Source organism: Notamacropus eugenii, chromosome 1, assembly GCF_028372415.1.
Source record: "Notamacropus eugenii isolate mMacEug1 chromosome 1, mMacEug1.pri_v2, whole genome shotgun sequence".
Taxonomy (NCBI): domain Eukaryota; kingdom Metazoa; phylum Chordata; class Mammalia; order Diprotodontia; family Macropodidae; genus Notamacropus; species Notamacropus eugenii.
This window is the reverse complement of record NC_092872.1, coordinates 211,950,928-211,964,164: the sequence shown is the minus strand read 5'-3', so window position 1 is coordinate 211,964,164 and position 13,237 is coordinate 211,950,928. Positions and strand designations below refer to the sequence as shown.

General features: G+C 38.8%; 1 protein-coding gene across 50 annotated transcripts in view; it reads left to right on the top strand.

Moving 5' to 3' along the window:
- SORBS1 (sorbin and SH3 domain containing 1) overlaps positions 1–13,237 on the top strand; it is a 296,548-nt gene that overhangs the window by 223,413 nt on the left and 59,898 nt on the right. For all 50 annotated transcript variants that reach the window (XM_072626096.1, XM_072626079.1, XM_072626112.1 and 47 more), the window contains 3 exons: positions 2,903–2,950; positions 3,059–3,188; positions 11,517–11,631. In XM_072626096.1, coding sequence (XP_072482197.1) covers positions 2,903–2,950; positions 3,059–3,188; positions 11,517–11,631 — 293 coding nt within the window. The remainder of the gene's footprint in view (positions 1–2,902; positions 2,951–3,058; positions 3,189–11,516; positions 11,632–13,237) is intronic.

The following is a 13,237-nucleotide window of genomic DNA, read 5'->3' as shown; positions in this document are numbered from 1 at the left end:
TAATAATAAATAAATATAATAAATAATAATAATTATTATTTATATATAATATCTAATAATTATATAATAATATATTATATAATATAATTATATATAATTATAATATAATTATGTATAATTATATTATAATTATATATTATAATATAATATAAATTATATATATAAATATATAATAACAATTATATAATAAATAATAATAAATAAATATAATAAAAATAAAATAAATTAAAATAAACCTCTGTCATCTCCACAGAATTTCTAAAAATAGAATTTCTATTTGCCTGGTGGACCATTGGGCATATACTGGGTCAGTTCTGGGCCTTCTACCCCCAAAACTACAGAAAATGCCACTCAGAGGAGGTGCTGAGCTGTTCAAAACTTTGCCACCTTTGCCCTCCTAACAAAAATTCCCTTAGGAGCTCTTAGCAAGGGAAGCGGAAGAGGCTTAGTCTGTTCTACTGGACAGAGGTGAGAGTTGGGATCTTTCTCCTCCTTTCACTGGAGCAGCAGGAGGAGGGAGGAGAGGACAAGGGATGGTGAGTCTCTCTCTTCCTAACCCTTTTGGGGCCTGGAAATCTGTCTAATTCAATGTTCTTTTATTCGTGTTCATCCCTTCTTATTCCTTTGATGGGAAAAAAAATTCCTTCCCGTCTCGTAGTCCCTGGTGCTCAATTTTTGCTATCCTCTGAAGTCTGACATTCCTAAGAATCTCCCTTGTTTCAGTCCAATCCCCTTACCTCTTAGCCATCTCCCTGGCCCTGTAAAGTCTCCTACCGTCCTTTGGGTCTCCTTCTTCCTATCTTCTCCCTCTGTGTCATGCTGCTTCTATCCCTACATGTTATTTGTTTCTATTTTCCCAATTGTGTGTATATATGTGTTTGTGTGTACATGTGTTTGTGTGTGTGTGTGTCTATGTCCCAAAGCCTTAGCCTTTGTTTTTCTCTCCCTGCCCTTTCTTCTCTTGCTCTATTCTATAAGTAGTGATGATGAAATTAGAACCTTAGAAAAAAAATTAGGAAAATGCCATTGTTGCAACAGTAAAAAAAATTATTCTAATAAATGTAACAGCTCAAGATAAAGGTAATCATTGCAGGTGTAATCATTTTTACTAATGCTGGGAATGATTATGCAAATGCATTCTCTTACCACTCACCCCATTCTTCATTTCTGATAACTTCGTGCTTTTTATGGGCCACTCATTCCTAATCCTGTCTTTGTAATAGCCGTGTAGCAGCTGTGATTATTCCAAAGAGACTCATAAAATCCTCGATAAATAAGTAATATTTTTATGGCACTTTAATTAGAAAAATAAATATATATCCTTATAGCCTTCTTTAGAAGAGTAGTTGAGCACACATTGAATGAGACCAGAATATGAAGCTGTCACCCCATAAAAGCTGAAGAATCACTAGTGTAGACAGTCACTAGTATAGACAGTGGAACCAAACAGTACCTAGCATATACCCAGAATTAGTATTAGCTCTTTTGGTAAATTGCTGGCTTAAGAAATTCCACTTGAGGCTGGTATTTGATGTTTGATACTTTGAAGTGTGGTACTATGGATAGAAGGCTGGACTTGGGGATTCAAATTCTACTTCTGATACTTACTAAGCTGTATGACCCCTGGGCAAGTTATTCTACCTATCTGTCTTAGGCAGCTCCTTAGAATTTATCTATTTATACTGTGAGGGCAGCTAGGTGACACAGTGGATAGCTTGGAGTCAGAAAGACTTGTCTTCCTGAGTTCAAATCTGGGCTCAGACACTTACTAGCTAGGTGACCCTGGGCAAGTCATTCAACCATGTTTGCCTCAATTTCTCATTTGTAAAATGAACTGAAGAAGAAAGTGGCCAACTTTGCCAAGAAAACCCCAAATGAGAATTGAATACAATCAAAACAACTGAACAACAACTTATACTATGAACTGTTTCCTATTTGTGTTGGTGGAGGGGGTTCCCACACAGGGAGTTCCCTCATGCTAATGGGATCATGTATTTTTCATGCATTTGTATATTTGAACTGAGGGCATACCATGGAGAATTTCTATTTAAGCTGAGTCTTGGAGGAGTGGGATTTTCATGGGACAGTTGTCAGGGGGGATGCTTATAGGCATTTTAGACATAAAGAATGCAGTGCATTTCAGACAGGAATTCTTTTCATGCTCAAGTTTGGCATTTTCCTTACACCAACCCTTCTGTGAACTATCAGTGCATTTAGCAGGATGGGAAGCTTACAAATGCCACATGCCATCGCACTAGTTCTAGCTCAGAAAATACTGATAGGTTTTAATTATTTCTCCCAATTGCCCAGTTTTCCCCCTTACTCAACTTTTCCCTAATGTGGACTCAGAAGCACATTAGGCACAAGTATAACAAGAATCCTGAACTGGTACTTGAGGTCCTATGAAATCAGCTGGCAGCAGAACCAGCATCCCACAGGCACCTTGGGACAGGTGGAAGACCACACTAAGCTCATGCTTAGGGTCACACGAGACAGAAAAAGTGAGCAGAGGTACCTCTTGAGTCTTTTCCCTCCTTGACTTGCCATTTCTTGACCCTGGAATTTTGGCCAGGGAGCTTGACGTGACTGAATCAGCAGAATGGGGCTCTCAATGTTCATCCTTCAGGTGCTGATTATAGTCATGTCTTAGCTTATGCCATAGGTATCCCTCAAGCCTTAAGAAGGGAGTTTCAGTGGGGTGGTGTTCCAATTTCATGTGTCTGCACTACAAACATCTCATCTGTTCCTGTAGTGAAGCTTTTGATATTAAATCCCTTTCCTTTTGCTTTGGTTTTTTCTGGCATGTCAGGATGCAATTGAGAGCAAGCTGTTTTTTTTTTTTTAATCAGATGGATTCTTTTACCTAGCTTTTAACCTAGCTACATTTTGTTTTGTTTACTAGATGATGATTCAGAGCTCTACTCCCCTCGATACTCGTATTCTGAAGACTGTAAGTGCCCTAGACCTACTTAGTGGAGGGTGGGGGAAGGATGTCCTTCTTGATCAGATTTTCTGGGGGATTTTCTGAGTCTTGTCACCCTTTTCTTTCTCCCCACAGCAAGAACCCCCTTTTCAGTGCCTCGTTCAAAAAGTGAGATGGAATATATCGACGCAGAGAAGGTGGTCAAGAGGTCTGCCACGCTGCCCCTACCTTCCCGCTCTACATCTTTGAAATCAAGCCCGGAAAGGTATTTCTTCATTGTTTTATTCATCATTCTCATCACCATTGCCATTGTCATCATCGAATGTTTATTGAAAATCTGCAGCATACCAGGCACTGGTCAGCCAGGAAGACTTACTGGGCATTTCTGGTGAAAGGGCCTTCTAAAAAGGCCAGATCCATGCCAGTTTCTTGAGTTTGAGCCATTAGGGTGGAAGGCAGCTACAAAGAAATCATCAACCCTCTCTTTCCAAGTTTGAGAGCACTAACATGCTCTGGTAATATAGCAATAAAAGATTTTGTAACTTTATGGAGGGAAGGATGAGAGAGACTGACTCAACCCTCTGTCCCATTGAGGCCAAAATGAACCTTTTGCCTTCAGGTCATGATGTCACTTCAGCCTTTTCAAGATGATACTCCATAAGGATTTCCCCTCTTCACAAGAGAATTTTTAGCTATGAGATTGAATGAATTTTAATATTTAGTTCATAGGCTGGAAGGGCTGAGGGCCCAGATTAGATCTGAATTTTTAAATGAAATGACACCTTTAGCAAAAAGCTTGGTTTTTGTTCTAATGCTGATGTTAGCCAGCTGTTAATTTACTAAATGAGGGACTCACTTTTTCTGCATCATGTCTTGTACCATCTGTTTGAACCTTTTCAGTACTGAACATGCCAGTGAACATGCTGAATATGAGGGCGGGGTGGGGTTTCCTCCATCTCACAATCCAGGTACTTAACTGTCTCTCTTTCAAACTCCCCCAAACCATAAGAACACAATCTCTTTCTCTCTCTCTCTCTCTCTCTCTCTCTCTCTCTCTCTCTCTCTCTCTCTCTCTCTCTCTCTCTCTCTCTTTCTCTCTCTCTGTCTCTCTTTCTTTCTCTCTCTCTCAGATCTCATAATCTCTCATGTAGGCACACACCAGAAGGAAATTCTCAGACACTGTCAAAGACACAACTCTTTCTGACCATGTGACATAGAGTCATCACCTTGGAGATAACTCAGTCCTTTGGTGGACCCTTTGACTAAGATCTTAGACAGCTTTCAGCACAGCCCAGTGAACAAAGTTTCCTCAGAAACACACATAGCATTAAGGAACACAAACAGATACACAGAGAAAATCTTGCAGCTAATGATACCCCAGAACCCCAGATACCCCAGAATTGCATCATTTTGCAATCCCACATGGCTTTCATGCTCTCTCCTTCCTGCCAAGACATTTCAACATTAGACATGCTGTAAGGGTTGGTTTCAGGAACATCAGGACAGAGGTCTGGTTGTATCTCTGACTGCCTTTTTGCCCTTGTGCTGCTTTTACAGTAAACTCAAGAAGAGGAGCAAGGATGGTTCCTTCATTAGGGTTGGTGATACTAGTGACTGCCTTCCTACTTTCACAGCTCAATTATTCCCCTCACAGATATTTGTTCTTTGAAAGCAAAGTGACATTAATGTCACCCATTAGTTTACTCTTTACTTGTTTTATTTCTGGGCAGTTGAAGTTTTAGTTGCCTCACAGAATAGAGTATGGGCCGTATGCTTTGGTCTGGCATCCATGGACACCAAGCTTCTTTTCCAAAATTTAAAAAATGTTTCTTTATGCATCTAAACCTTGAACCAATACAAAGAAATGAAAGACCTAGTTAAACAGTACTGAAGGATGAAATGGAAGGTGCATACCTTATTTTAGCTGAGACTGTTGCTATTTTTTTTCCTGGAAAAAGGTCTATTGGGCCTACTTTCCTTTAGCCCAGAGATCATGACCATAAAGTCTTATGCCATTTCCCTTTCACCTTGCTCTGTATGAGAATGCCTCATACCACAATAGCTAGGAAAGAAGTGTGACTTAATAGTGACCACCATGCTTTCCTCTACTTCCACCCCCTTAATAAGGCCATAGATAAATGAAGACTTGGCTAACCACATCTGAAGTTATTTCCAACTCTAGGCCTAGAGTATTCCTTTCACTTTTCTCTATCCAACATAAAGGAGAGCTCTGTTTGCTGACTCAAGCTCTTCCTTCTTTCTATCTTCTATATTGGCATGTTTTGCATGGGGGTAGTGTAGGGTTCCTCTACAGTTATTTTCACCCCTGGTGGAGCCCAGATTCTGTGATGAGGACACTGTTGTATTATCTGTATGACAAACACATTTACCTGCAGATAATTAAAACCACTGTGGTCTAGTAGAAAGCATACTAAACTGGAAGTCATGGAAAGGACTATGTGGAGGGGACATTGAAACTGAAATTACAGGATCATGGATATAGACCTAGAAGGGACGTCTCTATATTATTCCAGTGCGCTTATTATAAAGACAAGGAAACTGAGACCCAGAAAGTTTAAGTGACTTGCCCAGGCCACACATGTAAAATAAGTCTTTAACTCCAAGTTCATATCTTTCTACTCTACCATAGTGCCTCCTTTAAGATAGGTTCAAATCCTACTTCTGTCACTTAAAAGTTGTGTGATGTTGGAAAAATCCCAGTAAAGTAAAGGAGCTGGATTTTGTCTCTAAGGCCCTTTTAATTTTAACATCATGTGATTCTGAGAAGCAACATGATGTAAATGGACAGGGCACTGGACTTGGAGTTAGGAAGACCTAGGTTTGAATCCTGACTCAAATCATTACTAGCTCTATGGCCCTGGACAAGTCACTTAACTTCCCTTGGACTCTTTCCTCATCTCTAAAATGAAAGGGTGAGTCCAGCCCTCTCAGATCTTTTCCAGCCTAAGTCTATGATTCTATGATTCATTCTTTATGCCATCCATGACCCAACTATGAAGTCTGAAATATGCCCACAGATAGAATGTTTACTAGAGGTTATTACATCCCCTTGAGACCCATTCATTTGGAGAAGATGTCACTCTTAATTATCCTTGATCTAGAAGAATGTGAGACCCCAGAGATTTTCATATCATGCCACTCCCACTCCAGAAGGAGATCACCCCTAGACCAATCATCACACATAAGACTTAGGTCTTAATCTAGCAAGACACTTTACCACAACCTGACACAGTCAAGTTCACCAGCCCTGTGGGAACATCTCATCCCAGAGCAGTGACAAAAAAACATCACGTTGAGTGCTTGGGTCTTCATCAGTGTTTTCAAGTAGATTGCACAATTCAATTTGGGTACCTTTCTTAGACCTCACCCCAGACCTTTCACAAAAAAGAACAGGACAGACTCTTGAACCATTGGGAAGCATGTGGAAGACCAACCTCCCAAATACATGAGACATTTAACTCCTATTGTTGCATAGTGTCCAAAAAGAACAGAGATCTGAGGGCAAATCCTGAAACTAAGGGAACAGAATACAGAGCCGTCTGGGAAGAAAACCAAGATAGTCATCCATGAAACAGCCTGAGTCGCTTCCATAGATAAGGAAGATATCTACAGGTTGTCCCCTTCGCCTTGTGTAATGCAATATTTTCTGCTCGGGGTCATTTAAGAGAGAGGCAGTGTGATATAATGGGTAGGAAGCTACCCTAGAAGCTGAGAAGACCTGGGTTTAAGCTCTGCTTCTGACATATAGTGGTAGTCTGACTGTGGGCAAGCCTCTCAGAACTCTAGGCAACTTTCTAAGAGTATAAATTGGAGAGAAGCTACCAACCCACTTTGGTAGAGAGTTTCCTCACCTGGGACTTCCATAAAGCAATCACATCACATCTAGTACCTATCCCTATTCATTCAAGACCCCAAATGAATTCACATCTATACTGTGAGGCTGCTGGAAATTTCTATTAATATCTGAACACAAGGAGTCAGGATCCTCTCATATCCGTCTTTAGAATTCTTTGAGTAGCTCTCTTCTTTTGTAGAAAAAAATTCCAGGCTCCTGATCTGGTAGTTAAATTATTATTGTTGTTTTCCAGTAAAGCATCAAGTGCTCTAATAGGACGTCAGTTGAGTGCCAAGTAGGTCCTGTAGCAGGATGAGACCTAGTGACCTAGTGACATAACAGCCCTTCTTACTTTCCGATGGCATTATTCGCACCTGATGTTGAACAGCTGTCTTGTAACTTTGAAGAAACTGGGGAGGTAGAAGAGAATGGAGGAGAGAATTATCAACACATTTTTTTTTAAATGCTTTTCAGTGACAGAAACAGCAGCACTGCCATCATCATTATTCTCATCATCAACAGTGACCATTTATTGAGCACCTACTACTTTCAGTTTAGCTCTAAGGTCAATGGAATGATTTTGAATGCCTCTGCTTGCTACAGGGAAATTTATCAAGAGAAAAGAAGGCATCAGTTCAGACTTCCTTGGACAGTTTTTTTAAGAGACCTGAGCCATCTAAATCATCCCCCCAAAGCCCTTCTAAATCCTAAGAAGGCAAGCAAAATTATTGTTAATTGAATGTTTAATTGATGTTTAATAGCTAGCATACTCATTTTGAGTCAAATTTATGATCTAGCAAAGTTGTACTTTTCTCTGGCTACTGTATTCATAGTACATTGGGGGCCACATATACAATCCATTTTATAGGACTTGGCTCACACTTCTATCTTAAATGATTCCATATATTTGAAGTTAATGTTTATATGCTTTTATTACCTATCATTCATTGGTCATGCCTGTGATTGATTTGATTCCAAGTCCTTCCTTGGTCAGAAAACTAGCCCTAATTATCATTCTTTTGAGAAAACATAATTTTCTTTATGATGCAATTTCTAGGAACACATTCTTTGTTTCTATGGCCACAGAGCCTTCCTGGGATGTCTTGCTCTATCAACATGACTGATGAATGACAAATGCCTATAACTGAACAATTGACTGGTGAAAGTCAAATCACAGGCCCTGCTTCAAATCCAGTCCTTTCTTAGTGTCTTGGTTTTATTCCAGTCTGAAAAAAGGTACAATCTACTTCAACCGAGGAAACTGAATTCAAAGGAACTATGTTAGATAGACTCAATAGGCTTTTGAAATTTCCTTCCGTTAGGTAAAACCTGAGCCCTAGCCTAATTTGTCCCAGGATACCATAAGCCATAAGATCATAGATTTAGAAGTGGAATGGCTTTCTCAATGGTATAAATGAAAAAAAACTGAGGTCCAGAGAGGGAAGTAGCTCAAAAGTCAGACTATTGGTGTAGGTCCCTAATATGTGAGCCCTGAGTCCACTGCTTTAGGTAAAGAGAGAGTTGAGATATGTCCTCACTGTCCCTCACACCAGTGTTTGATGTCAGGTTTAGAGTTTGATATAAGGAAGAATTTCCTAAAGATTAGAACTGTCTCACAGTTCAAGAAATAGCAGTTTTCTCCCACCTTGGAGGTCTTGAGACAGAGAGTAGAAGACAAGAGGATTCTTTTTCATGTAAGGGCTGAACTTCTGTGACTTCTTAGTTTACATGGTCCCATCCAAACATACAGCTCCTTCATCCAATATTAAGCTGGATATCTCATCCACTGATGACCCCCAACATACTTCCCTTTCCACAAGAGGAAAGTGATATACAGGTCACACCTTTATTTTGAATGTGAAAGAATGAAGTGTTATATCCTGCCCAACCAAAAGTAGACCAATCTTCTGTATCCATACACCTCCATGATTTTGTTTATCCTATCCCCTTTGCCTCAAATGCTACCTTTATGAATCTTAAGCATCCTTTTAGGACCAGTTCTTTAAGAGTAGAGACTATGCTGTAGTGGATAGAGAGTTGGATTTGGAGTCAAAAAGACCTAGATTTGAATCCTCCCCATCAATTCCTATATTACCTTGGGCAATATTAACTTGGGCAAATAGTCACTCTCATTTGGGTCTCAGTTTCCTCTTGCAAAATAAAAGGATTGGACTCAGTGATCTTTAAGGCCTCATTCAACTCTCAATCTATCAACATATGATTTTATGTTTCTTAGTGTCTTCTATGGTGTCTACATTGAGTATATACTATACCCTCAATAAATGTTTGCTAAAGACTTTTCTGTGATTTCTCCAAATTCGGTAGTAGAAGGGGGATCATTTCTAAAGGTTTGTGTGACCACAAAAGTATTCTCAGGTGAGAAATACTTCCAATTGGATGTCCCACCACTACCTCAAACTCATTATGTCTAAAATGATTCTTTCTCTACAAACCAGTTTTTCTGACATTTCTGTTTTGGTCACCACCATTCTTCCAGTCACCCAAGCTCCAAACCTCAGAATGATTTCTGGTTCCTTCTACCCTCTTTGTGCCCCCAAACCAGTCAGCAAGCCCTATCGATTTTGCCTTGGCTATGTCCTTGACATCTATTACTGCCTTCCTAGTCCTACTTTCCCCCAGCAAAGTCTTATCTCTTGCCTAGAGTACTTTGATAGTCACCTAGCTAGTTTTCCCACCTCCCTCCCCAGTCTATTACCATCATCTCCTCTAATAAAATCCTCTCTGTCTTTCAAGCTGCAGATCAAATGCCACCTCCTCTAACTGCCTAGTCCTTGCTCATTCCAGTTGAATGATCCTTTTCTTCTTCCCATCAGCAGCTCCTAGTTTGACTCCTTGTGTGGACCTGATCACAACTTGCCTTGTATTATGATACTTAGGTATAGTTTTTTGGGTTTATCTACCTGCAGATTGTGGAGGGCAGAGACTGTCATGTACAGCTTTGTTGACCACTCTATACCTATCACTGTGCACACACAATACACCATACACAATGAAGCAGATATTTCATTGATATTTATTGACTAAAGGATATTTTAAAACCTAGTCTCTTCCTTTCTCAAAATCAAACTCTTTTCTCATCTGTAAAATAACTCACACACTCACACACATAACTCATAGACTTATACTGCTCACCTCATGGAGTTGTGAAGAAAAAGCTATATCAGGCACTATAGAGATATGAGCAATAGCAAAATATGTATTCATATTTTTTTTGTTCTGTGTTCAGAAAAATCTGTGATTTTATCAGTCCAGGGAACATATATTACATATGAGAGGTAGTATAGTATAGTGGATAATGAACCTGGAAGTCTGGAAGACCAGGGTTCAAGTTTTGCCTCTGATTCATGCTATCTTTGTGGTTCTGGGAGTCATGACCTTTCAATGCTACATGCATCTCTCTATCAGTTGAAGAGCAGGTACCAGTCTACATTAGTAGAAAGAGTTCCCTATATCAATGAATTCTCCAATCTGTTCTTAAAATACCAGCATATTTAGATAGAAATCAATACACACATGTCTATCTCAGCAAATAATATATTTTACATAGTGATATAAATCCACGTATATAAATCTTTTATGCATTTAGACATTGTTTATCTACATAAATAGGTATACAATGATATGGCACATAGATATAAATTATATATGTTTATGATGACATGGATAATTGATCATTCATTAAGAACATAGGGTAAGTGCAAATGCATCTTCTTTTGCCTGTATCCCTACGGAGTACAAACTGTTTCTTGGCATTCATTCCTTTAATATTTTTAATGGCACCTACTGTGCGTAAGGTTCCACCTGGGGAAATGCTCAGCCTTTAGTTTTTCTCTGATTCCTTTGTTTCTTCTCTCTCAAGAAGCTTAAGCTCCCATCTGGGAGATTCAGACACAGACTCACAGAATCTCAAAGGGAGAGGGGTCCTAGAATCTAGCTATACCTGACCAAGAATCCCCTTGACAATGATACAGCCTGCAGTCAGGAAGAACCAGCCTCAGATACTCACTAGCTGTATGACCCTGGGCACGGTACTTCATCCCTGTTTGCCTCAGTTTCCTCATCTGTAAAATGGGGATAATAATAGCACCTACCTCCCAGGGTTGTTGTGATGATCAAATGAGATCCTATTTGTAAATATTCGCAAATATAAGTGCTAGCTATTACCAATAGCTGGGCCTTGAAGGATAAGTAGATTGTCAATGGGTGAAGATTCTGAGGAATGGCATTCTAGGTGGAGAGAAGGTCCTCCAGAATGGGTCTGGAGCTCTAAGAGATAAGGGAGCATGGAGTGAACAAGACCATTTTAAGGTTGTTTTTCCCCCTGCCTCACTTAAAATTTTTCCTTTATAAGAGCAGCAGAAGCATACTATACACTGTAAATTTGTTGATAGAAGAAAAAAACACAACTAGATTATTCTTTCTGAAATAAGTTTCTTCATTCATATTTTAAATTGTTCAGTTCAACAAAAATTAGCCACAGGCAGGCTACCATATTGGTCCAAATATAACCTGTCCTTTTTTTTTTTTTTTCCAATTTGACTTGTGTAAGACCTGAATAGTAGACTATAATCTGTTGTTTTTCAGTTCCTATCTAATTATACCCACATATATTTCTTTCAAAGCAATCTTATTTTAGAGATGCAGCCTGCCTATGTGTTACATCCAAAGAGATGCCATTTGCCTTGATAATGAATTGAATTGATTTTCTTTCCACAGAAATGACTGGGAGCCCCCAGATAAGAAAGTGGACACTAGAAAATACCGCGCAGAACCCAAAAGCATTTATGAATATCAGCCGGGCAAGTCCTCAGTTCTGACAAATGAAAAGATGGTAATTAGCCCACCTTATAATTCTATTGTCTCCTTTTTCCTGAATTCCTGGATTTGAATGCATTATTTTTTCTGCTTATGATGGAATTGCTTTATTCAGTAGAACAATGCTTATATTAAATATTTTTACATTATTTCACCTTTCCAGAGACACACAAGTAATTCTTGAAATAGTCTGCCTCCCTCTTTTAAAGAATGTTTTTGGGGGAAGGGGAGCAGGGTAAATCTATTGTTCTCCCTATGCATGAATTTACTAATTCTAATTTTTAAGAAAATGCTAATTTACTAGCTGTCTTTGTTGATGTCGTTTTTTAATCCTTAGTTAATTTATTAAGTTTTCATTCTGGCCTCTTTAAATAGCTTAAAAGTTATGGCTCCTTGTTTTTCCATCATGTATCTATTTCACAGAGAGTTACTAATGAGTTAGAAATTCAGTATTTAAAATGATGCTATGGTTAAGAAAATACTCCAAGGATGAATTTTAAAGGCTGCTTCTCTATGAAGCTGTCCCGGCTGTGATACATGTAGTTGGGGTGGGGGAAATGGAGGAGTGTAAATCCAATGTTCTTCAGGCATCCTGGATTCTCTATATGATTTCAAGTCTATAAGCAATTGATGATATAAAAATGGCATGTATAGAAAAGGAGACCACCTTTTAAAACAAAGTCCATTCATTGGGTCTATAAAATATTGAAAAATTGTTGCAAATGCAAGAAGGCTTGATAAAGACTCTCCTTTGGTAACTGAATATTAGGAAAACTTGGTTTGTATACTGAATTATGTAGATAAAGGAATTCCAAGGCCAGCCAGACACTTCTAGGCCCACCAAACACAGCAGCTGGCTTCCACCTCTGGAATTCCATTGTGAAATTCACACTGGGAATATGTTTTTAGGGAAACTAACCAGACCACATATAACACAAACAGACAATAAAAATAGTCTTCTCACCATACAATTTATTTTCTTGAATTTTTCTCAGCTCATATGTTTTCAAATAATAGGTGATTTATCTTTTACTAGAATCATCATGTGAGAGATATCAAAAATCTAATGAACAGCTTTGATTGCCTTAGAAAATAGTCAACAATTACCCAAGTGATCACAATTATTACTAGTGGGTTTTTAATGGAAAATGGTTATTTTAAGCAAAAGGTTCCAGAAGAACCGTTTACATTGCCTGTAGTCTTTCTGTATTGGGAAGTTCTATATCACAGTCATATTGTCTCTATTGATAGGAACAACATGCTTTGGTGCATATGCTCCTTAAAAAATGAACAGTACCATCCAGTGATAGTATATTTTAATACCATTCCTGGCCCTCACCAAAATATATTAGTAGGGTTAAGTAATTTTTAAATGGTATCGTTTGTTCCCAAATTGTCCTGTCTTTTTCTTGATCCATTCTCTGGCTTTCCCCCCTAGCTATGGGTGCCTTATGGAATCTCTTTCAGAACTCTCTTTCAGCCATAGGGAGGGTTCCATATGTATCATTTTCTCATTGGGCCACAAATGGCAATACCAATGTATAAGCTACATGGGAACTCATTGACCTTGCTTCCTAAGGGTATTATAGGTAGTGGTTATAGCTAGTGGTATTATAGGAAAC